The sequence below is a fragment of the Macaca thibetana genome, chromosome 17 (assembly GCF_024542745.1).
Source record: "Macaca thibetana thibetana isolate TM-01 chromosome 17, ASM2454274v1, whole genome shotgun sequence".
Taxonomy (NCBI): Eukaryota; Metazoa; Chordata; class Mammalia; order Primates; family Cercopithecidae; genus Macaca; species Macaca thibetana.
In genome coordinates this window covers 74272312-74298591 of record NC_065594.1, presented here as the reverse complement: position 1 = coordinate 74298591, position 26280 = coordinate 74272312, and the positions used below count along the sequence as shown (strand labels likewise).

Below are 26280 nucleotides of genomic sequence, written 5' to 3'. Positions count from 1 at the left end.
TGTTATTTTCTCCTTGAGCAGAGAGAGTATGTTTTGATCAATTATATGTTTTTCCAAACATATACCATAGTACAGGGCACAATAATAAATGAATTGCATTTAGATCTTTGGCTAGATTTTTAATATTTGGGGTAATATTTTAAATTCTAGTAGAAATCTTGTTCTCTACCCTGTAGACAATACAAGTGTACACATTTGTGCCCAACTGATCTTTAAAGAATACCTTTAGGAATAGGTAATCTTGCAAAAGCAAGCCTGGAGTATCCTTTGAAGGGCTGAGTGATTTAATCAAAGGGTAAGTTCCTTTCTTCCGGTTAGCTGTCAGTCTAAGAGGTACCTTTTTATATGTCGGGTATCAGTAGGTGGCAGTTTTTATGTCACACTTTGTTCTCTTTGGAACACATCCTCTCAGATGTTAAGTGGAACAGCACAAAGATCTCATAAATCCAGTGTAGGAATCAATTGGAAAGTATTGCATGTAGTTTATTAGGAGTAATAACTGAATTATAAAATATGTGAATGACTTTCTGTAAGTTGGAGTGGATTCATTATGAGGTTTATGGTAATTTCATACCCATCACTTCCTTGCATTCTGGTATGCTCATTTGAGTGGGAGAGAAAGGGGAGGGGTTACATTTAGTGCGATTAAATGTAAAGAAATTATTGGTACTACTTGTTGTGAATATCATATGTCCTGTGGTATGGATGGCCAATCCAGAAACAGGGCTCAAGAAATTGATCCTAGATGTGAGTCAAAACCAAAAGAAAATGTTAGCAGAGCATTTTCAACTTATCAACAACTTAGAACAATTTAGCTGAAGCTGTTGTGGGACTGCTAAGATTGGCAGGTAAGGAAAACAAGCCTCAAATTACAACCCTCTAGCAGCAGCAAATGGAACCAAAATACAACTTCTGGGGTGGCACCCATTTTCAGTGGTTTTGTTCACTGACATATCCAGCAAAATTACTGAACAGCAGAAGGGGTCAACCACCTGGGATCAAGTTTCAAGCGTGGCTTACTTTGAGATGAAAGCATGCTGGCGTTTAGAGCTGGGCACTTGTGAACTGGGGTTATCTAGCGTGCTTGGCAATGTCTAAGTTGTTTTTGGATTCCTGATTCTGATTCCAGATGTTTTTCAATATAACAAGTAGGCAGGGAGATTTAAATAGGAAAGTCACTGGTGAATAACATTACCTGTTACTTTCTTCAGCTGGGTGGGAGGTTTGAAAAATTACTAGGTGTCATATACATTAGAGTGTAAATTGATCATGTGAATAGCCATTATTTATACCTAGAGTGACCATATAATTTATCATTCAAGTCAAGGACACCGTGGAGAATGAAACGGGTGCTGTTAATAATAATACTGGGACAGCAGACATAATGGGGACTGTCTGAGACAATCTGGGACATATAGACTTTTTTTTTAACATATGGTGAGTGAAGAGTATTCGTTCAACACACCAGAGTTCCTATGTGATTTCTTTTTATGTTTTTCATTAAGTACCATTATTATATATTATCTGTAGAGAACCTTCCCTTTCTATGACAGGAGACTTTTACAGTAGAGGTTCAGAAATGGTCAAATGAATATATAGGAAACTTATCACATGTGTCAGTAGTACTGGATTTTGGTTTTTCCCTCTTTTTAAATTTTGCTTCCCCCCGCGCCATTCCACGGCACTCCCTCCTTGTTCATGAGGTACAAACAGGGGAAAGATCAAAGGCTTGTGCCAGAGGAAGGAAGATTTCAGATGTGGGGGAAATCTCTGTTCTTCTTTCCTAGAGAAAGGCCTTTTGCTTGCCGATTTCTCCTGGCTCGTGCTCTCTGTCCAATAATGCATTACTCAATGTAAGGCTTTTCCTTTTCCATTAAATAAAACCCTTAAGTTCAAACACAAGCCCAGTCATAGAACCTAGGCTTACCTTTGGCTGTATAAAAACAGCCTTCATGCACTAATTCATATGCAATAGTTCAAACAAACAAAAACCAATACAATCATTCCTGTGTCACTAACAAGATTTTCATAAAACTGAGTGAAATTTCTTGGGCTTAATATAATTTTGGGACTTCTAGTTTCTTTCACACACGGAAACTCAGTATATAATAGCTCACAGTATATGATTCAGAAGCGGAGATGAATCAGAAGACTGTTGGGGTATCATTCTACCAGGCTCAGCTTGAGAACTGGGGCCTGGGTCCCTGCAGCTGAACTATGGGCTGGTTCCATAACCTAGTAAGAGGTTGGTAGGAACAAGAATGATTTACATTCAAGTCCTTACAGTTTGGGTGGGCTGGGAGTAAGGGAGAGAAGAAGAAGAAAGGGAGAGAATAAACAAAAACAAGATGAGAAGATCTTGGCTCCACTGTGTAGCTTCTCTGATCTGTACCATAGGGACAGTAGCTCCTGCCTACTTCGTGGAGATGTAGTGAAGATTATGAAAGAAAATGAATTCGAAAGTTCCCTTCAGGATGAAATGCTTTATGCAAATATAAGGCATGTTTTATCACTAAACAGAAATAAACAGAGCTTTGTAACAAACCTTTCCCTAACGTGATCGTCACCTTTATGAAATGTCTAGCGCAGAGGTCCTCAACCCACTGGCCACAGACTGGTACTAGTCCGTGGCCTGTTAGGAACCGGGCCACACAGCAGGAGGTGAGTGGCAGGCGAGTGAGCATTATCACCTGAGCTCTGCCTTCTGTTAGATCAGCGGTGGCATTAGATTCTCACAGGAGCACAAACCCTATTGTGAACTGCACAAGTGAGGGATTTAGGTTGCACACACCTTATGAGAATGTAATGCCTGATGCTCTGTCGCTGTCTCCCATCACCCCCAGATGGGACTGTCTCCTTGCAGGAAAACAAACTCAGGGCTCCCAGATTCTACATTATGGTGAGTTGTATAATTATTTCATTATATATTACAATGTAATAACAATAGAAAGAAAGTGCACAATAAATGTAATGCACTTGAATTTTCCTGAAACCATTACCTCTCTAATCCTGGTTCATGAAAAGATTGTCTTCCATGAAACTGGTCCCTGGTGTCAAAAAGGCTGGGGACTCCTCGTCTAGAGAACCTTTTTAAGAAGGACACAACCTGTGCTCAATACCCCTGACTCTCAGCTAAGGACGGCAATGGCCCATGCCTTTCAAGCAAGCATGAACTGGAAACCAACAGTGTAAGTAGCTTTAACTCCAGGAATATGAAAGACACAGGGAGTTCCTATGCTGCAGTCTTTATTTCAACTAAGAAAGCCCTCGCTAGGACTTTGATTGGGCTGGATGTTCAATGTCACAATACTTTATAAGATGTTTTAACAGTCAGTTTAGTCTACAAAGCAGCCAAACTAGTTATCTGAGTTGGGTAATTGTTGAGCTGTTTTGATTTATATTTTAGGTCCACTCGACCATCAGAATAGTTAAATTACATACAGCTAATATATGGGAGAGTCACTGGAAGTTGGGCTAAGCCCTGTGAATTTGATATCTGATTTGCTTCCTGTGCCTATGATGTCTAAGCTGAGTTGACAAACGAGGGGAAGTGGGCTTGATGCGTGTTTCTGTCGTAGGGATCATGCTTTGCTTCAAGGTGGCTGTAAGTTCAAACTACATAAGAACCCGGAATCCCCAGTCATTTGTTTACTTAGGATTTTAATTTTGAAAAAAAGTTAAGACACAAAGCAACTCCATCTCAGAATTAAAATTTCACATATATCCTTTATGCTAATGGAAACTTGTTGCCAGTTTGCACACTTGTTGTCAATACTCAGAGCACGCTTGGACAATTGAACTGAATTTGTAACAACAAAAACAAACTTATTCTTATATATTAATACCTTCATTTTTCTGTCCAGTTCTTACAGATCCGGGTTCGTATCATGACCTTCTTAGTGTGATTGGGTGAGTTATTAATTTCACTGTGTCTCATTTTATTCAGTATAAAATGGACAATTTTATGTTTATATCATAGAGATGCTATAAAGATGAAATAAGGCTGGGTATGGTGGCTCAGGCCCGTAATCCCGGCACTTTGGGAGGCTGAGGCACGTGGATCACGAGGTCAGGAATTCGAGAGCAGCCTGGCCAACATGGTGAAACTCCGTCTCTATTAAAAATACAAAACATTAGCCCGGCATGGTGGAGGGTGCCTGTAGTCCCAGCTACTCGGGAGGCTGAGGCAGGAGAATCGCTTGAACCCCGGAGGTGGAGGTTGCAGTGAGCCGAGATCACGCCACTGCACTCCAGCCTGGGCGACTGAGGGAGACTCCATCCCCCCTCGCCCCCTCGCCCCCCAATCCCCCCAAAAAATGTGAGTGAGTGTGACCAGCCGGGCTGCTGTGTCCCACTGGGGCTCTGGCTTCACCAGGGGATAAGACCTTAGTTTTGGCCATTAGGCTTAACAGGGCTGCCCCAACTTTAGCGTCTTGCTCTTGCACCTAGGACCATGTTTGGCATGGGATAATTTCTCATTATCTATCTTTTGAAAAAAGTGGATAATTCCCAAAGTCAGCTCTTCAACCATCTCACTGCTCAGCACCTCACTGCAGTCACGTTCGCTCAAGTACGGGTCATTCCCGAACTGAGATCTCTGCATCTGCACTTTCTCTGCCTGGAAATTTCTATCCCCGGGTCTGCTCATGGTGTCTCTTTCCCTGTCATTCATCAGAGCTCCATCACCCCAGGCTCTCCTGGACCACTAGCCTAAAGGAGTTTCCTTCCTGGTCGCTATCCCATTTCCTGTTTCATTCCTTCATGGCGCCTTTCACTTTCTGAATCTTCGCGTTCATTTATTGGCATACATGTTGTCTGTCTCTTCCTCACTAAAGGGAGAGGGCGGAAATTTTAGTGTCTTGCTCTTGCACCCAGAACCGTGTTTGACATGGGATGATTTCTCATTACATATCTTTTGAAAAAGTGAGTAATTGCTGAGGTCAGTAATTTTTTTTAATTAAAAAAATCCACAGATGCTTGTTCTTATTGAAGGCAAGGTGGCTTTATTCAAGGTAAATATTCTTCTGCTTTCTTGAATCCAGTTTGCAATCCTTCTTTCTCCTCTCTCCAAACTTGAGCATTCACAGGGTAAAAGTCCCATTTTCCAGATTTCCTGTTTTGCTTTATGCTTCAAGGTGTACATGAGCTTGTGCTCCTTAAGCAGGCTATAAAGGCAGGCATCTAATTCCTCCTGGCTTTGCTGCATGCCCTATTTATGAGCCAGCAAAATATGTTTGGCCACATGTTTACACCAGCAAATAAATGTGTCTATGGAATGGAAATGCGTCCCCACTATATCAGTTGTCAACGTCTATTTAAACAGACTTAAATTTGTGGCTGCATCTTTCTAGCTCTCAAGATACAGAAACACTTTATCCCTCATTGCCACTATGTTACAAATTGGATTTTTTAAATCAATGTAATTTTGTTACCACATTTGTGCATATACTTTAACTATATCCCTGTCTGCTTATCCAAAGAGCAAATTAAAATAAATATTGTTGTTACCTGATAAAAGTGGTTTCATTTATTTTTCTAAAACCACTTGGATGTTTTTCCTTCCCAATAAACTGGTTTCTGTTACTTCCAAATAAAATTTGTTACATTTTGATATTGTAGATGAAATTATCCTAACATTCCTTAATTGTTTTATAATAGTCACTTTTCTCAATACAAACCAAAATAATAATAATGTGAGCTAAATCACAGTATTTCTTACAATTACATGCTGTATTCTTAGTACCTTTATTTGTATGAGTTCCTTTATTTATAAGATCATTCTTGAAATAAATTATTTATCTGTAATAGTTATGGTTAACTGCATTAAGGAATGAATAATTTTCAACTGGTTTTTCACAGCCAGTGATAAATCCCCTAGAGCAAGGTTTGTACATAATAAGAGTTCAATAAATATTTGTGAAATAAATCTTTAGCAGGTTATACAATATTTAGCATGCCTGAGAGGATGGAAACATTTCAGAAGTATAAAACTCAATGCAATTGGCTAAATTGGGAAGTTATTAGTCTTTTCACATTTGATCTTATTTTTTGACCTCATTTATAAAGTATTGACATCAGTTTTCAAGTCACTAAATTTATCCTCTGAGAAGAAATCAGTACAAAAGAATAGAGATACAGTATTTTCCATATACATTTGGGAAGCTCTAAATGTTCTAAAATTCAAATAGTTCCTGATTTCAGATGCTGAGTGTATTTAGGTGAGTGGCACTGTTTTACTATATGGGGTTTGTTGTTGTTTTTTTAACACTGAACCTTCTAAAAATGTCTCAAACCCAAAAAGTTCCATGGCTCTGAAATTTATGACAATAATTAAGAAAATGCAGAAAGGGCACTGGTAGATTTTTAAAAACTATTTTAATACAAGATTAATAGCAATTTTCTATCCAAATCAGAAATGAAAAATCTTAACCCAAATAATATTCATTTGACAGTCACATAAAATTTTAGGTTTGATTGGTGCACACATTTATCCTGCATATATATTATGTATATGCACAGAGAGACCTCACTATTATGCCATTGTTAGGGGTCTTTTCGTGGAAGTACCTCATTACAAGGCTATGTCAAAGGTTCCGTAACCACTCAACTTTGAATGAAGTTCAAAATGTCCCCATGCTAAGCTGAGTCCGTGCCGTAGCAAACCATGACGTAGCAAGTCTCCAGAATACGTACAAATCAATAGTCCGTTTGTGTAAGTTGGTCTAAAACTAAACACTGACTAATGTCTCCAACAAGGAGGAACACATTGCAAATTTATAAGTTACGGTTTCCTTTACTCTTCTGTTAGCAAAGCTAAATTGTGTTTTTACATAAAAATCAGGTCTGTTAGTAAGTAAACGGAAATGTGTCTAAATTTCTGCAAGTTTTAGGTAAAAGTTGCATTTGCTAACGCTTCTACGTTTAATCAAATCACTTGATAATTAGCTTTGCAAAAAGAAGTAATAAAAGAATCACATCTCAGGAATATGTGAAGTTTTTTTCCTCCTTAGGGACTTTAGTTGGTGTTCAGTCTGTAGCCAAAACATGTATGTAATGGCAAAAGAATTAAAGAAGGCTAATGTCTGCAGCAGGGAATAAATTAAAAATCAGGGTTCTGCCTGTAATAATATTTTCAATGTGTTTGCTTTAAAGAATGTTACTTTGATAATTATTACTACTTATCAATGAATAATAGTGTTTTTCAGTGTAGACAAAATAGTATTTTCTACCCCTTACATTTAAAGCAGGTGATACAAGTTACTTAATGCTATCTAGGTAAGTCATTGTAAGGGAGTCAGATTTCTAGTGCTAACGTTCTACGATGGCTATAATCAAAGTACCAACTTGGCCTTCGTGAAAGTGACAGAAGGTTGTCATGGTTGTCCTTCAATACAGAACCATAAACAGAGCTCTTATTGGTAAATTTGTAATTCATTCTTCTCTGCTAAAGACTTTAGCCTCTGTTTAGCTTTTGTTGTGATACATACAAAGTATAATATATACCAATTACAGACGTGTATTTCTGTTAGAAAAATACATATTATAACTAAAGAACATGTAAATAGAGGCACTTCAATAAGCTAAGTGTTTGCAGTTATGAGCATCACCCACCAATTTCTAGTGTCGGATTTCAGTGAGCCCATTCCTCTCTATTCATAACAAAAGTTATGATATGATTACAGAATTTAGGGAACATCAGAGCAAATGAGGGGCATGTCATAAAAAATAATGAAGCCTCATTGCATCCCCTATCAATATGCTGAAATGAGAAAAATTAATTTGAGGGTTGAATTCCAAAATACTTACTGAAATAGGGTAACCAGGTTAAATGAAATCCTTTAGGGCCAAAACATTTCTCATGTTAAATTAGTCGGAAAATCATATGACATAGTAGTATGATGATAAAAACTAGGAAGTACAACTTGAATGATATTTAGACCACATCCATGCAGGGTGCTAACACTGTGACATCATTAACTGATATCGTTTCAGCTCTCTGCCTGGCTCATTATACGTCACTATATCTCATCAATATGAATCATATTGATAATGAAGGTGTTGAAACAAATGAAGCAGGCGTTTATATATTATCTGTGTGTTTAGTGCGTATAGAACATGGGTTCACATTCATTAATATTATGTGTATTCATACACATGCACAAAACCTTTTGGGGATGAAAGCACAGGAAAAACAAGGCATCCTGATCTATTTCATAAAAGAGAACGCAGAAATATTTTAAAAAGGAAAGACCTGGAGTTTAAAGCCATAAAGACAAGTCATTATTCAAATAGTCTGGAAAATCAAGGTTGATTTAATTTGTATTGCACCTTAATTATTGGAGAAAGACAATACTGACTTCTGAACACAGAATGAAATGAGCAACATAAATGACTGGTCCTTCATAGAGAAGTCTTATGTGGAGTTCGTGGTAGGAAGCCAAAATGTGGGCAGTGAAATGGATGGTTTTCTAGAAGTATGTAATGGTGAACTAGATTGTTAATTTCATAAAGTTTTAAATGAAAGAATGCCACAAAGTCTCTTATCATCCTACATTTTATATTTCATTAGGCATAAAGTAGCAATAGATGCTTGTAAATACTTTCTGTCTTGCAAAAGTGCTCAAATATACTTAATACTATTGTGCCACATGTGTTCTACTTAAATGTGATGACTAAATCAATAACTAATTTTAATTTTGATGAGAACAGAGATTGAAAAATACCATTTACGTGTCAATACTGTCGATGAGTTAATTCAAATGTGACTGGCATACTATGGTGTCTTGAAACATTACTTTTCCCTACTCCAGATGCATCATAAAAACCAAGAAACATATGGATAGTCAACTGTATTCATAAAGCCCCAGTTTGGTTTATTTTGCTTCTCTCTGTCAGGGGGAGCATAGGGCCTGGCTTTGGCATACTTGGTGAACAGGTTAGGCTGTGGCTCTAAATTGGCCTATTGAGTTAGATCATGTATCCAAGTGCCAGGCAGGAATCCTAGGCCGAAGGTGTTTTACATGAAAGCAATGGTTTTTCATGAATAACATTCTTTACACATACAGTTTCCATCACCAGTAAAGCCCTGCACACCCACGGCTCATCCCATGAGTTTGGTGTAGTCTGGAGCACCCAGGCTGAAGCACACTCATGCAGAAGGGTGTGCCCTGGCAAACTTGTAATAAATGGACAGTTAGATACGTAAAAAGTTCTCTTTCTTGATTCTTGGTGCTCACAGATCACCGAGGAATCCCTTCTTTGAGCAGCACAAAACAAGAAGAGCTGGTTGACAAAACATTTTCTTACAAAGGTGTGTCAACCCTGAGCTTGGAATTAAGAAGTTAAAATCTGTGATTTATAGATATATAGATATAAAAATAGATGATCATACTAAGACTAAAAAAGTGAAAGAAATCTCCATGTCAATACTATATATATATATATTTTTTTGTCTTGACTTCTTTTTCTGTTGTGAGTTATTTTGTAAGAGAATGCCCTTGTGATGCAGAAACCAACTGACACAAAGTAAATAGTTAAAAATGAAAACTCAGGAATGGATCTAATTGTGTATCGATTCATTAAAAAAGCTATTGTTTTGGGAGGGTAATGAGCACAGGGGCAGAAACGTCTAGTTAATGTCAAACCTGTGGCAAAAGCAGAGATTGTATCATTAAAGATTATTTTCAATTGAGACTCTTGAGGAAGGTGAATTGATGGGGGTATCTACTAGTAATTGAAGATGAAGGGGAAAATCTGTGCCAGTTGGGTACAGTGGACAGACATTAAGGAAATTAAGAAAAAATGGTGCCATTACTAAATTGAAATTGGGCAGGGTGAGAGAGAGGTGCTGAGTCGTAGTAATTTTTGTTCTCATATTAAAGACGGGATTCTAAATTTAGTATCAGTACCTCCAGATTAATTTGGTGTTGTTTGGTTAGAGTGCAAGATGATACCTCCAAGACAACAGTGCATTTTCACTACATTTAGAACAAACTTTAAGCTTTTTCCCCATAAGCATTGTGTAAACCTGGATTTGTCACAAAAAAGCTTACACTGGGAGTTGGCTGTCAATGCTGAACTTACAGCGTTAAAGTTCATTTATTTTTCTTTGTTTGCTTTTTTGTTGAAAATGCAGCTGTCTTGGGGTTTGGCCCGATTTTACAAGGAAAATTATTTTCTTTCTTCCTTTTTTATTGTAAATGACAAAAAAACCCTCACAACGTGAGATTCCTTTACTTCTGCAGCATAAAAGCAAATGAAGGTAAGAAAATCTCCTGGTACGAAAGATTTGAGTAAGAATTCTCTCTAGAATAAACAAGGTCCCCACAGATAGCTGAAGGAAAGAGGAAGCAGTTCAGTCTGGCACCCGGTACTCTTTGGGAAAACAAAAAGGGAGGCAGGTTGCAGTACTGCTCTCTTCTCATAGAAAACGGTAAGTTTTTGTGGCATGGTCCATCGTCCAAGAGTGTAAGAAAAGAAGTGAGTTGGCCATTCAAATAGCTAAAATGCAGTTTCATCTGACCAAAAACCCAAGATTATCTGCTCAGTCTCTGCAGTGCCAGGACAATGCCGGTGAGACACCAGGAGAGCAGGGAGTGGCCACGCTGGGCTGCAGAAGAATCCACCTCTCTCCGGTCAGGATCCACTGGGGGGGCCTCTGTGGTGACAAACTCAAACTCCGTGGGACACACATCATCCATGCACCCACTGCCACTCCCTGAGCCACTGGATTCGTCACCTAGTGTGGAAAGATTGAAAAAGAAAGTTAGATCACTGATATGGTTAGGCTTTGTGGCCCCACCCAAATCTCATCTTGAATTGTAATCTCCATAATCCCCACGTGTCAGGGGAGAGGCCAGGTGGAGATAATTCAACCATGGGGGTGGTTTCCCCCATCCTGTTCTCGTGATAGTGATTGAGTTCTCACGAGATCTGACAGTTTTATAAGGGGCTCCTCCCCCATGGCTTGGCACTTCTCTTTCCTGCCAACTTGTGAAGAAAGTGCCTTCGCCTTCCACCATGATTGTAATTTTCCTGAGGCCTCCTCAGCTATGCTGAACTGTGAGTCAATTAACCGCTTTCCTTTATCAATTACCCAGTCTCGGGCAGTTCTTTACAGCAGTATGAAAATGGACTAATACAAACACCAATCAGGAAAGAGTGGAAACAAAGAGCTCAGCAGATATGGGGCATGGTGGTGGGAGGCCGAATCTTCCCAGGCATGGTCCCCCACCCTACCCGACAGGATTGTTTTTAATAGGCAGGGGTGTGACGAGTGGGTGGACTGTACAGAAGTAGGTGTTTGAAGAACAGTTACAATTGATACCCGAGTTATGCAACCCAAGGAATGTGTGAACCCCAGACTCAAGGGGAGGCCACACCTACCATGTTGGCCTTAGAAAGACATTTCTTCTGGCCAGTACTTAAGTTTAAGAAACTCCATTCTTTGCTGTTTTTATATGCAGAGTCATTGCTCTAGGAAGATACCATGCTTTTTAATGGATTTTAGAAGAAAAATATAGAAGAGGAAAACAAGTTCTACACAGAGGAAATGAGAGGAGCAGCAGCAATAGTGGTGAGAGGTCTCTATAAATATAACTTTTGGCCACCTTTTCCCCACCTGTGTTCTCTTGTGAGCAAGGATGGACTCCGTCCCAGCCAGCTTCTCCCCTTAAACCAGGAGTTGACAAACTATGACCTGCTGCTTGCTTTTGTATGGTCCATAACTCCAAAATGGTTTATTTACATAAAAAATATATTTTATAGATATCCATAAAGTCTATCTATCTATCTATCTATCTATCTATCTATCTATCTATCTATCTATCTACCTACCTACCTACCTACCTACCTACCTACCTATCTATCATCTATCTATCTATCTATCTATCTATCTATCTATCTATCTATCTATCTATCTATCTATCTATGATAGGGTCTGGCTCTGTTGCCCAGGCCCAGTTATGTTGCCCATAACTCACTGCAGCCCCAAACTCCTGGGCCTAAGTGACCTTCCTGCCTTAGCCTCCCAAGTAGCTGGGACTGTAGGCATGTTCCAGTGTACCTGGTGGTTTGTATAGTTTCAAGTGTTTGAAGAAAATCAAGTGAAGAATAATATTTTATGACATGTAAAAAGTGTATGTGAAATTCTCATTTCAGTGTCCATATATGAAATTTTATTACAATCCAACTCCCCCCATTCACATATGTATTATCACGTTAGACCAGCAGTGTGGGGTTGTGCTGGCAGAGATGATGTGGCCCTCAAAGATTAACAGATTTAATATATGGCCCTTGACAGAAACAGTTGGCCATTCTCTGCTTGAAACCAAGGCCCAGGTACCCCCAGAGTATGTCGACCCAGGGTGGCATCGTCCCTTCCCGCCCAACTTGCTTTCTTCCCTATTCCCACTTCTCACGGGCTTGATTCCTTCTTATTTGGCAAACCCTGTCACTCAAACCTGGCCCAGATCAGGCTGCTGATTACTAGCTTTATGAAAGTACTTATTACCGCTTGGAGATGTATTATTTATGTGCCTGTTCACTTGCTTACTGTTTATCTCCTCAAGAATGTCAACTAAAGACACAATCTTTGAGAGGGTAGAGATTTGGTAAATCCTGTTCATTTCTGTACCTCTAAAGCCTTCAGTGGCCCCTGGCATACAGCAAGTGCTCAACAAATACTTGCTGAATAAATAAATGTGCTTTGGGCAGTTACTCAACTTTTGCAGTTTCCTCACCTAAACAAATACAGATGACAACGTTGACCTTGGAGAGAATGTGTGAAGAGTGCTCGAGGACACCAAACCCAGTGCTGCCAGATGGAAAAAACATGGTTCCTACAGCACAGGAGACCTGGAATGTACCCTGACAGTTGTTATTTAAAAGCACAGGGTAAGCCAGTTAGACTTATTGAGGCTTTATTTCCTCCCCTGTAAAAATGATAGTAATAACATCTATCTGTTATGAGAAATCATGTTCCTGGAAGGGCTCAGGAAACTGGAAGCTTTGTGAGGACATTAGCTATTTCTCTCACTTGCTCAATGATTTCCAACCAATATCCCTAAACTCCTCCCTGCTAGTCTGAAATGGTGATGCCCTGTTGAGCTGCTCCTGACAAACCAGGGCCAGCTTTAGCTGCTGGATGCTACTTAAGTAAAGCTGGGGCAATGTAGGGACTCTTCTAATGTCCTCTTGAATGAGAAAGATACAATGAGAGAAACGAGCACAGTTTCCTTTTTTAATGGGACATCTAAATACCAGATAAGATCACTTCAATACACTATACTAGGTTTTTAACATTTTCTCTGATTTATCTTTAGTGGCCTTTACAAGGGGGAAAATTCCCGTTAATTAAATTAAGAGCTATCAGAATTGCTAAGGGAATTGTTCTGAACACTGGTGTCATGAACAAGAAGTAATACAACCTTTACAGAGATATTATTACAATGATTTAGAATATTAAAAAATGTGGGAAGCAAATATGACAATTGATTTTGGCTGGAAAAAATAATGGTCCCATCTCTGAAAAGGAATCACGAATGTAAATATTAAGGGATGGGATGAATAACTTAAAAAAATGTCCAAAGCAATAAGGATGCTGATGGTTATAAAATGCGATAATGGTTTGTATGACAGACACTAGCCTAAAATAGAGGGGCCACATTTGGTGCTTGGGTTAGAACTCAGGGATCCTCTTAATTGTTGATTTTACTTTCTTTTGAGGGGAAATGGAGTAAGAGCTCTGCCTCCTGGCCATTCCCTGAGCTTTGCAGCTTGATATGTGTATAACCTCTTTAGGTCAGAGAGGAGTGAGAAGCAACAAACCCAAGCCAACTAATTCTTATGTATCTTGAATTATTCATTTCAATAGCCACTCTCTAGATAATAGAGCATTTTATTTAATGGAGAAGACAATGGATAAAATGAGAGGTGCTAATAAGGGTGAAACAACAATGGCTAAAACCTGTGTAATGTTCTCTTCTGAAGAGGAAAGGAAGGGTTTAGTAAAAGGAGGAGAGATAATGGGATTATTTTGAGGAATTTTACAGCAATAACGTCCATTGGGTTGGTAATTATTCTGTGTTTAGAAAATTATTTTTTTGAGTTCTTTAAAACGGAATGAAGCACAAAAATTTTCTGCAGGGGATAACTTGGTAAGCTGATGACTATGACTGATATGACTTGAGGTCTTCTATCTATAACTTATTCCTTTCTATCTCATTAATTCAAGCACACAAGCATCATCTTATGATTCAGTAACCAAATTACAGAATCACTGGCAACTTCACATCTTATGTTCAAGAATCCTTGTCCTGGGAACTCTCTTTGTAAGGGTAATATTTTTAAAAAGCAACAAACAACAATGACAGAAAAATTTTTTTTGTAGTTATTCATCTTGAAACCACTCAGACAAAACCCATGTATAGTTTCATGTCAATGTTCACTTAATAGTCTTCCAAATCATTTTTGATGCTTCTTTGATCCTTAATGAAATAGTCATGTGTAATATTGCACTAGAATTTTACAATTTCTCTCAGTATTTCAGATACAAATGTCTATGGGTTGTGTGTGTGCATAGTTGGATAGAGAGGGAAATGATGTAGCTGAACCTGCTCACTACCCGCCAGACACTATCATAGCTCCTCAAATAAGGCTTCTAAAAGCTCTGAAGCAGGGATGCTTCCCATTCTATAGAAGAGGAACCTGAGACTCAAGAAGTAGAGTAATTTGTAGAGACTCTGATTAATAAAGAATGAGGGATTCTAGCTCAGGCTTGTCTAAGCAATCTGCTGAGCTTTCTTCTTTTGGTGGGAATAGGGCAGAAGTTTGGGTCAGATGCGAATACTGATGAGGACAGGAGAAAGTGAAAAATTACTTTGCTGTTTTGTCATTAATGAATCAACTGGTAGATGAAACTCAATTTCAGCTTTGGTATGGCTGAACGTAATCCATTGCAATTATTACTTGTGTTGTGGAATTTATGATTTTATTCGTATCCTATGTTTTGTGGATCAGAGCTCTCTGTCCAAAACACTATAAGAAGCATCACAGCCTGCGGAAGATTGAGAAAAAATTAAAAGGGCATATTGCTCTTGAAGAAAGTCAGGGCGTTGTCTTCTAAAACCATTTTTTACTCTGGAAGTTTCTGGTGCTGGGAAGGATTTTCTTACTTGTGTCCTGGAAATTGACATCATTGCCATTGTAGGCGTTTTTCAGTTTGTTGGTCATCACACGGAGAGCCATAATCTGCTGTCTGATGAACGTGTCGGGCCGAGTGATGTCCACGTCCACCTCGGGATTGTTGATCTGGTTGGTGAGCCCATCATTCATGATCTCAGGCAAGTATCTGCAAGGCAGAGAGGGAGAGAACAGCTCAGAGAGATGCCACAGAAACCACAAAACCAGATGCTGCCATGCAAAACCAGATGACTGTCTCTGACAGTCGGCCAAGACACCTGGCAAAAACTGGATCTGGTTCCTGGAAAAAAATGATAGTGAAAACACGGAATACAGTTTTTTCAGACGAAGATGTGGCTAAAATAGCCTCAGACTCGTTTTTTTAAATGGCACTGAATTCTTAGGTAGGTTTGCCTACAAATAAATGCGAAACTGGGGACCTATGAGAAACCACTTGTATTAGTCTGTTCTCACACTGAAACATACATACATGAGACTGGGTAATTTAGAAAGAAAATGAGGTTTAATAGACTCACAGTTCCACATAGCTGGAGAAACCTCATAATCATGGTGGAAGGTAGAGGAGGAGCAAAGGCACATCTTACGTGGTGGCAGGCAAGAGAAGTGCCAAGCAAAAGGGGGAAAAGCCCCTTATAAAACAATCAGATCTTGTGAGAACTCACTATCATGAGAGCAGCAGCCTGGGGTAACAGCCCCCATGATTCAATTACCTCCACGATTCAATTACCTCCCACCATTTCCCTCCCACGACACCTGCAGATTGTGGAACTAAATTCAAGATGGGATTTGGGAGGGGAGAGAGCCAAGCCACATCACCACTACTTCACATTAATGACTCTTTCCTCCCTCCATCCCAAATGTTAGCTTAGGTCAAGGATTCGATAGCTTCCTCAGTTCTGCTAATGTTGGTAGTCAGAACGGGGCTTATAAATTACGTATGATCCGAGAGAGTTTTCTGTGGGGATGCCCATTCTTAACTGCAGAGGCACTACCTCAGATCTTAATCAGAAGAAATTCTGGATATGAAAAACCTGCTTTGGGGACATTTCAGAAGTCAGCAGTGGTTACTGGAATGATTGAGGTGTCTGTTAGGGTTTTTATTTTGTAGTAGAATCTTGGGTTTAATTAGGTAGATTTACCAATGTTCAGTAAAACAGAAGGGTAAAATCATCAAATGATTCCGAGTTTCACTTTTCTTTCACTTGTATCAAAATGTCAAAATTGTCAGTCCTTCAATGTGAGCTGCTGAAACTGCCTAGGGGTATTTATATAAGTGGAGGCTAAAGATCTTGGAAATGCACTTGGGGCCCTCTGTGACTGCTTACTCCCACCATCTGTCCATCTTCCAGTCCTCTTCCTCTTCTTCTCACAGAGCTGCTTATACCTGCTTCTATTTTCCCATTTCCCATTTCTCTCACTGGAGAGACACCCCCTGCAGCCTCCAAGTGAACCCCCACACTCTTCTTTCCTCTCTAGAGCATCCTGCACATGCTGTGTGATTTTTAAGAAATATTGCTTTCATCATATCACTCTTCTCTTTAAAAACTTTTGAGGATGGTAGCTAATGTTCAATAACTACCAGGCACTGCAGTAAACATTTGACACACATCTTTAAATTCAGCCCAACAGCAAGTCTAGGAGATGGGGAGTATTTTATCCTTGTTTTATCAAACAGAAAACTGAGGCTTAGTGAGAATAAGCAAATGTGCAAAGTCACAGAGCTAATAGCTGCCAAAACCATGACTTACACCCAGTCTAGCTCTGGAGCCCCAGTGCCCAAACCCTGCCCCAAACTGCCTGGAGGATCATCAACTAGAATTCACATGTTATAGCTCAGCAATCAAAGGGTCTCCACCCACTTCCACTTTCTCATACTCTCTCCAGGGACACTCCTTGTCTTATAGAGTTGACTCCCTGTAGCCATCCTATGCTTTGCTGTCCTACAGGTTTTCCTTGCATAGTGAAATTTCCCATTTAAGTCCCAAATACCCTTAAAGACCCAGGCCTATCCTCACTTTCTCTTCAAGATATTTCCCAGCTTTCAGGGATCTGCCCACCCTTTTGTCAGGCTGCCAGGTTTGGTTGGGCATTTCGTGCGCTGCACAAACTCACCCCTCGAAGCTGCAGGAGTGAGTTGGTGCTGCAATCCAGACCACAGCTAAGCTACACCCCTGCAGGGCACCATCCACCAAAAGGGGTGCCTTTTTCTTTTCTTTTTGGTACTCTTTTTATTTTAGAAAACTTCAATACATATAAAAGTAGAGACAATAACATAATGAACCCCCATGCACCCATCTGGGTGCTTTTTCCTAATTCCTACTAAGGTGCTATGTTTGTCTGTGTCCTGGTAAGAAACAGATGGCACACTCAAAGGGGTGACAAAGAGAGTTTAAAGAAGAGGCTACTTATAAAGGTTGAACAAGTTAAAGGAAACCAGCCCAGAGAGGTGACGCTCCCCAGGGCTGGCCACAGGAGAGGGGGCCCCGGGGGATAAGGGGAAGAAGTTGGTGGAATGAACAAGAACTGATCCCACAGAGAGGCACCCAATGACACGGCAACAGCCAAACCAAGATCTATCCCCTGATAGGGGGCCGGGGGAGGAGGCCCTGACCCCTGTAGTCCCTCCTCTTGACCTCCAGCTGCTGCCTCTCATTGGCTGAACCAATTGGAAGCTGGTGGGCAAGGGAGCCCAGATGATACAGCTTGTAGAGGTCCTCCAGGACCAGGGCCACAGTGGAGGGATGAAGACTGGGTCTGACGGGGAATCAGGACATCCACCTCTGGCCCTCTACAGGCCCAGGACAGCCCTACCTAATTGGCATTACTGTTATTCTTTTACTCGCTCAACTGTTGTGGCTTGAAAGCTCAAAAAGCATCTTTTCCTCTATTTTGTTATTCCTATTTACATATTCTTGTATAATATCCATGTGCTTGAAATTCTTCCCTTCCTGCAAGTGATTTTCCAAGTCTGGAAACCAAAGGCTCTATCCATCAACCTCCAAAAGAAGAACTACACAGAGAAACTTTGGTATTTAAGCTGTTTTTCAGGTATTGAATCTTACGCTTGATGTATTTGTATATGAAATGGTTTACTCATTTTAAATCAGAGGTCCCAAGAATAAGCTCCATGTCTTCATCCATATCTTGAACAAAATCGACTTCACAATGCTCACTAAATAATAAAACACATGGAGTGCATTGTAAATTCTTTTCCATGAAGTTCCAACTATTTACTGCTCTAAAAAATGGCCTCATAGAAAATTTTAAAAGCCGTGGACTCATATCTCTTTCTTTTGCTATAAAGCATAACTTCCGTCCTGCGTTTTAATATATTTGGTATGTAAATAAATTCCTGTTTGTTCCTGAGACTGTTTTCCTGATGTAATTTCTAAAATATGCCATTGGCTAGCCATAAGTAGAAAGCTGAAACTGGATCCTTTCCTTACTCCTTATACGAAAATTAATTCAAGATGGATTAGAGCCTTAAATGTTAGACCTAATACCATAAAAACCCTAGAGGAAAACCTAGGTAGTACCATTCAGGACATAGGCATGGGCAAAGACTTCATGTCTAAAACACCAAAAGCAATGGCAGCAAAAGCCAAAATTGACAAATGGGATCTCATTAAACTAAAGAGCTTCTGCACAGCAAAAGAAACTACCATCAGAGTGAACAGGCAACCTACAGAATGGGAGAAAATGTTTGCAATCTACTCATCTGACAGAGGGCTAATATCCAGGACCTACAAAGAACTCAAACAAATTTACAAGAAAAAAACAACCCCATCAAAAAGTGGGCAAAGGATATGAACAGACATTTCTCAAAAGAAGACATTCATACAGCCAACAGACACATGAAAAAATGCTCATCATCACTGGCCATCAGAGAAATGCAAATCAAAACCACAATGAGATACCATCTCACACCAGTTAGAATGGCAATCATTAAAAAGTCAGGAAACAGGTGCTGGAGAGGATGTGGAGAAATAGGAACACTTTTACACTGTTGGTGGGATTGTAAACTAGTTCAACCATTATGGAAAACAGTATGGCGATTCCTCAAGGATCTAGAACTAGATGTACCATATGACCCAGCCATCCCATTCCTGGGTATATACCCAAAGGATTATAAATCATGCTGCTATAAAGACACATGCACACGTATTTTGTTGCGGCACTATTCACAATAGCAAAGACTTGGAATCAACCCAAATGTCCATCAGTGACAGATTGGATTAAGAAAATGTGGCACATATACACCATGGAATACTATGCAGCCATAAAAAAGGATGAGTTTGTGTCCTTTGTAGGGACATGGATGCAGCTGGAAACCATCATTCTTAGCAAACTATCACAAGAACAGAAAACCAAACACCGCATGTTTTCACTCATAGGTGGGTACTGAACAATGAGATCACTTGGACTCAGGAAGGGGAACATCACACACCAGGGCTATCATGGGGAGGGGGGAGGGGGGAGGGGGGAGGGATTGCATTGGGAGTTATACCTGATGTAAATGACGAGTTGATGGGTGCTGACGAGTTGATGGGTGCAGCACAGCAACATGGCACAAGTATACATATGTAACAAACCTGCACATTATGCACATGTACCCTAGAACTTAAAGTATAATAATAATAAAAAAAAGATAAAAAAATAAAATATGACATTGGATTGACTATTACTGACAGGCAATTATATGAGCTAGGATCCGTGAGCTCTACCTAATTGTTACAGCCTATTGGAATAAACAATAGCAGGTGCAGCCCATCTTTTGCTGACAGCAGAGCTGAGAGGTGATGGTCGATTCTGGTGTTGCTCCTCTCCATTTTGGGAAATGACTGTTGCAGCTGTACCTATGCTGAGTCAGAGGCGAGCTTTGTTTCTTTCAGATGCTGTGTGCACTGCATGGTTAGCCGAGACTCATTTATCAGGAGCTCACTGCAATAGCTTACTTGGGAATGCTACCCCTGGGAGTCTGAACATCCAGGAACAATAAGAGACTGCCAAGTAAACCCAGCCTCTAACTGTGCCCACTGATGTTCAGCTGCTTACAATAAAAACAAGTAACAGTGCATCCATGTCCTCAAGAGCCTTTTCTCCTTTTGGTGTATTCAAAGGGTGACTTTGGAGACACTGTGAAAACTTAAACCTAAAACAGCTGAAAATAAAAATGGTCATTTGGTCACTCCAGAGGTAAGTCCTGAATCTAAATCTATAGATGTCCATTGTGCGACCCAAAGGGTCTGTGAAAGCCCCACTCAGCATGAGGACCTCAGAGCCCATTTATTTCTTGCCTCTCACATTTGGTTTCCTTACATTACACTCCTGTCCTGCAAGAACAGACACCTCTTTGAGCCCACAATGTTATTCCTTCTATTGGATTTTTGCACAGCTTTTTGACATGACAGCATCCTGTTTTTGCACCATCATATCCCTGGGCGACATAGAAGGAGAATCTTGGCACAGAGAGCCCAGGTTCCAAGGCTATGGATGCATGTTTACCTGGTGGATCCAGCCTTGGGAGAAGCCAGAAGTGAGGACAACCTGGAGACTTGAGCAGGGATGTCATGGTTTGCCAATGCAGCCTGCCCTGGGCAAGTGGGTGGCATCCATGAACAGCCAAGCACAGCTTCCTCATTTGGGTTGCCTTCTGTTCTGCAAGAGTATGGCGAGGAACTAAATCTTTGAATTTTACAGAATTATTTTTCTTTGCATCTCACTGCATATCATAAATGTCGGTGTCCTTGACTACATTCAAACATTACAACTGATTAGGGTGGAAGAGTCCTATGGAAATTTGGGGGATGAGAGGGTTGATACATCCAGTCCTGTGGGTAGAGTTGACAGTTCTTGTCATCTGAGAGATACTAAACACAACCATCCCCGCAGAAGTTTCCCAGCAGCCAACCACAGCCTCCGCTATTCTGAACATTCGACATCACTCCTGACAGTTTAACCAATGCTTCCAGAAAGACCCTGTTGATATGTGCATGTGCTTAGTATTTCTCATCATCACGTTAATGCTAGCAGCTGTTTTGATGTAAGGCACTGCATATTGGGGGAATAGGTCACATGACTCTCAAGATGTAATGAAATGTGAAAGCCAGTAGGTCTGAGAAGTGAGGCACTAGCAAGGAAGGTTAGCCCGGTGGTGGTTAGTGGGGGTGTCATGAATCCAGGTAGGAGCTAAGGCAGGAATGGGGAGAAATGGGGAGCTTGGGTGCCGGCCTGGGCTTCTCTGGTGCACAGTTCTTCCCCTGACTGTTACTGCCTCAAGGCACAATGAGAAGGGTAAAGTGAAAGCAATTTCAGTACTCACAAATGAGCTCCACTCAATACACATCTTTATAGCAATTTCAAATTCTAAGCTACCTATTCATTAATGTTAAGCAAGTTTAAGAGTTTTACTCATCTAAATAGATGTAAATCCCTATGTGCAGTGCCAAAATTCAAGACCCCCCAAATTTTCCTCCATCTGCTTTTTAGCAAAACTTCATCTCATCTGAAACAAGGTGAATTATAGTCCTCATGAATCTCACTTAGTGTGAATTTTAATACATTTTGCTGCAGAAATACTAATATGTTTGATTGTGGATTGCAGCCCCAGACCCCACTGGAAGCATGATGTAATATATAACATATTCACTATGGTCTTTTTCTGAAATCTAAAAAGTTGTGGATTCTGAAACACATGTGGTTTCAAGGGTCTCAAATAAGGGACTGAAAGCCTATGGTACAAGCAACCTCTTCTAGAAGATTTCTTAAAAATCTAAGTTTTAAACTTCCCACATATTAGGATGACTATAATTTAAAATAAACAAACAAAAAAATAACAAGTGTTGGTAAAGGTGTGGAGAAATTGGAACCCTATGCACTGCTCTTGGGAATGTGAAATGGTGTAGTTGCTGTAGGAAATAGTATAGCAGTTCCTCCAAAAATTAAAAACAGGGCCGGGCGTGGTGGCTCATGCCTATAATCCCAGCACTTTGGGAGGCTGAGGAGGGTGGATCACCTGAGGTTGGGAGTTTGAGACCAGCCTGACCAACATGGAGAAACCTCGTCTCTACTAAAAATATCAAATTAGCTGGGCCTGGTGGCACATGCCTGTAATCCCAGCTACTCAGGAGGCTGAGACAGGGGAATTGCTTGAACCTGGGAAGCGGAGGTTGTGGTGAGCCAAGACTGCGGCCATTGTACTCCAGCCTGGGCAACAAGAGCTAAACTCTGTTTCAAAAAGAAAAAAAAAGAGAATTACCATACGATCCAGCAATCGCATATATATACACCCAAAGTACCAAGAACCAATGTTCATAGTACCATTATTATATATATGAATAATAAATATATTATTATTACAGCTGCTACTTGGAGTCATGACACCACCAGGCTAACCTTCCTTGCTAGTGCCTTCTCAGACATATTGGCTTTCAATCTCATTATTATATATATGAATAATGGTACTGTGAAGAGAAGTATACAGATATCTTTGGGATATCCCAAAGAATGAAAGGCAAGGACTTGAGCAGATATTTGTATACCTCTGTTCACAGTACCATTATTCATAATAACCAAAAGGTGAAAGGTGTCCATTTATGGATGAATGGAGAAATAAAATGTGGTATACACATACAGTGGAAATATAATTCAGCCTTAAAAAGGAAAAACATTCTGACATGTGATACCACATAGATGACCCTTGAGGACATTATAGTAAGTGAAATAAGACAGTCACAAAGGACAAATATTTTATGATTCTACTTATATGAGGTACCTGGAATAGGCAAATTCAAAGAGACAGAAAATAGAATGGTGGTCAGCAGGGCCTGAGGTAGAGGGGAGGGAATTTATGTTTAATAGGTACAGAGTTTCAGTTTATGAAGATAAAAATGTTCTGTGGATGGATGGTGGTGATGGTTGCACAACCACGTGACTGCACTTAATGCCACAAAACTATCCATGGTACAATGGTTTATGTTTTTATGTTTGGTATATTTCACCACAATGTTAAAAATTCAAGTTTTAGTTATAACTATACTAAAGTTCTTAATAAGAATTACTTTTTTTCCTTTACATTTTTCTTGGATGGAAAGTTGGATTATTCAACGCAAACTGTGACCTTCTGCTTTAACTATATTTATAAATTCTTGAAGACCGTTAAGCTAGGGTTGTCTGAGGCACTAGGGACTTCATGAGATCTGACATCGAGATATGGTTCATCGCCTAAGGGCTATGTATGACCGGGTCACCTGTGATCTCTCTGGGACCCAGCAGTGTGACCATGGACAAGTCGTTTAGCTATTTTATATAATTATTTGCTATGCAATTTTAATGTACTTTTATGAAAATTAAGTTGTTAACATGGCTCCCCAAATTGCCAAATTAATTTCTTATGAGTGGCTGACAGTAGCAGAATCTGAAGTTTTAAAGCCTGAATTCCTGTTCAGAAGAAGAATTTGCTGTGGCTCTTTTCCAGTTGGAGAATGTGAGGCAGGAAATGGTCTGGGGATACTTTTGGAGAACACATAGCTCTTTGGTTGCAGTAGTAAGCAGGAGCGAAATTCTTTGACTTGGCCTCTTAATTCATTGGCAGGAACTCCCCCAACCCATTCTTTCTTAGTAGACCTGCAGTTTGCAAACTACAGAGCAGAAAGCAAAAAAAGACCCATGAGCCAGTTTTCAGGAATGACGAGTTGTGAACAAGCAACATGCTCCCTTCTTCCTATTTGCGGCCAGCTCTGCCTAACATTTTTTTTTTCCCATTTGCAAGAGGTTCACACAGCTTCCTCCCTGCCAGGACAGTCAGGAAGTCTTTATGGGGTCCTCTCTCTTCAAGCGTGTCTGAAGAAGGGAAGTGGGCATTTTAGAACGCCTGGCTTGACAGTAGCCAGTTCTTTCCTAAGACAGAATTCCCACTGATATGGTTTGGATTTGTGTTCAAATCTCATGTCAAATTTTAATCTCCAATGTTGGAGGTGGGTGATGGTGGAAGGTGATTGGATCATGGGGGTGGGTTTCTCCTTTGGTGCTGTTCTCATGATAGAGTTCTCACGAGGGCTGGCTGTTTAAAAGTGTGTGGCTCCACCCCCTTCCCTCTCTTCCTCCTGCTCCAGCCATGTAAGACATGCCTGCTTTCCCTTTGCCTTCCACCATGGTTGTAAGTTTCCTGAGGGCTTCCCAGCCATGCTTCCTATACAGCCTGTGGAACCGTGAGCCAATTAAACCTCTTTTCTCTATAAATTACTCAGTCTCAGTTATTTCTTTATAGCAGTGTGAGAATGAACGACTACACCCACTTTTCCAAGGTGTTTGGCTTCGTATATATTGGATATTTTATAGTTCTTTAAAATGCAGCTAGAGTGCTTTGGGTCATACTCCAGAATTAGGTTAAAACAATATTGTCCTCAAGACTGCCAAGTCACTATCTTTGACAGATTTGCCATCATCATACATCATCCCATCTCCTTCCATCTGTTTAGACTTACCCAGTCGTGACTTGCTGTTTTCATTGGTTAGTCAATCCACACTCTGTGGTGAGTGACTGATCTATTTTCTAGATTTTTCTACTTTTCCTATTTCTTACAATTTACTGTGTTTACCTCCTGGCCTTGGGAAGGATTTCCTTGGGGACACAATATTTCTGTCAAGATCAGGTGCCTTGAAAAACAGCAGAGGCTCCCTGCAAAAGTCATGTTTCCAACGGGTCCAATTAATTTTGTCCCTCAGCCAGCTCCTTGATAGCCTCCTCCCAGAAAGCATTTTAAAGAAAGGACACAGTGACAGCTCAACACTGCCTTACAAGGAGCAACATTGGAAAGCTGTTTCACCAGTTTTATGTGGGAGAGGGAGGAGTCTGGAAATGACTGACTCAAGACCTCTGAAGACTCTGAAATAATTTATGTCCTATCAGATAACACGTGTGCCGGTGGGACTTGGCTCTCAGACCGGCTTTCATTTTTCCTACCCTGTCTCATTGTCTGCCATACTTTCCTTTTCTTTTTAATCCCGCTGGGTTTGGAAAAAGGGTCTGTGTGAAGGAAAACAATGCTACAAGAAGTTAGAGGTGACGCAGTTTAATACGGCTATGTTCTAAAAAAGAATCTGCCTCTTTATGAGCAAAAAGGTAAGGGCCTATTTGAACACCATTAGGGCTTTATTTTTTCTTTTGCTGCTGCCTGACAAAGTTCTAACCTGTATATGCTAACCATATAAAAGTTTTATTTCCTTCCAAGCCTATGCTTTCCTGCCTCCTACCTAATCATTCTTTTCTAGCTTCTGTACAGACAGCTCATTCCGGCCACCGACTGCCCAGAACGACCTTCTCAGGGATGACTGATGACTGCAAATGTCCTCCTAGGGTCTCGCAGTTCACCCCAGGAACTTTGGGAGGCCTAGATTTGTAACCTGCACCATGAGTCTTTAATTTTTTTCCCTTTGGCCTTCTAGATTATTATTGATTTTCCTCTGTAACTTACTAGCTTCCTTTCAGTTCCTATTTGTCTGAGTTGAGTCAGAATGTTGCTGTGTCTTCTCACATTTACCCCTGAGAAGTTGCTTAGGTAAGTGAAAAATGGAAGAAGTAGAAGTTACACTTGCAAACTCGCTTTCCTGCTGGCCACTGAAGACGACTAGGCTGTCTTTCTCAAGTGACAGACACTGCCATGAACTCTAAGAAAAATCCTTTATTAGCTCTTGTGATAAGTAGGATGTGATTCTGGAAACAATGTCTGTGTGCCATCAAAATTCACATGTTGAAGCCCTAATCCCCAGTGTGATGGGACTTGGAGGTAGGGCCATTTGGGAGGTAATTAGGGTTGAATGAGATAATGAGGGTAGATGATTTCTCATACCAGTGCCCTTATAAGAGAAAGGAACCAGGACTCTCTCTGTCTCTCTAAAGATACAGTAAGGAGGCCATTGTCTATAATAAGCTAGGAAGAGAACCCAATCTGCTGGCACGCTGATCTTGGACTTCCCAGCCTCTAGAACTATGAGAAATACATTTCTGTTGTTTAGGCTATTTTATCTATGGTATTTTTTTGAGCTAAGACACTAATTGAATCAAATACTGACCAAGAA

General features: G+C 40.3%; 2 protein-coding genes across 6 annotated transcripts in view; both read right to left on the bottom strand.

The window, feature by feature from the left end:
• Positions 1-12197, bottom strand: part of CLDN10 (claudin 10) — a 1179064-nt gene extending 1166867 nt beyond the window's left edge. The window contains exon 1 of the mRNA XM_050766566.1: positions 12194-12197. The gene's annotated coding sequence lies outside the window, so the exon portion shown is untranslated. The remainder of the gene's footprint in view (positions 1-12193) is intronic.
• The window catches only part of GPC6 (glypican 6), a 1170736-nt gene continuing 1150812 nt past the window's right edge, over positions 6357-26280 (bottom strand). For all 5 annotated transcript variants that reach the window (XM_050766550.1, XM_050766548.1, XM_050766549.1 and 2 more), the window contains 2 exons: positions 15174-15349; positions 6357-10738 (listed from right to left, as the gene is read on the bottom strand). In XM_050766550.1, the coding sequence (XP_050622507.1) occupies positions 10536-10738; positions 15174-15349 (379 nt within the window). In that variant the 3' untranslated portion in view covers positions 6357-10535. The remainder of the gene's footprint in view (positions 10739-15173; positions 15350-26280) is intronic.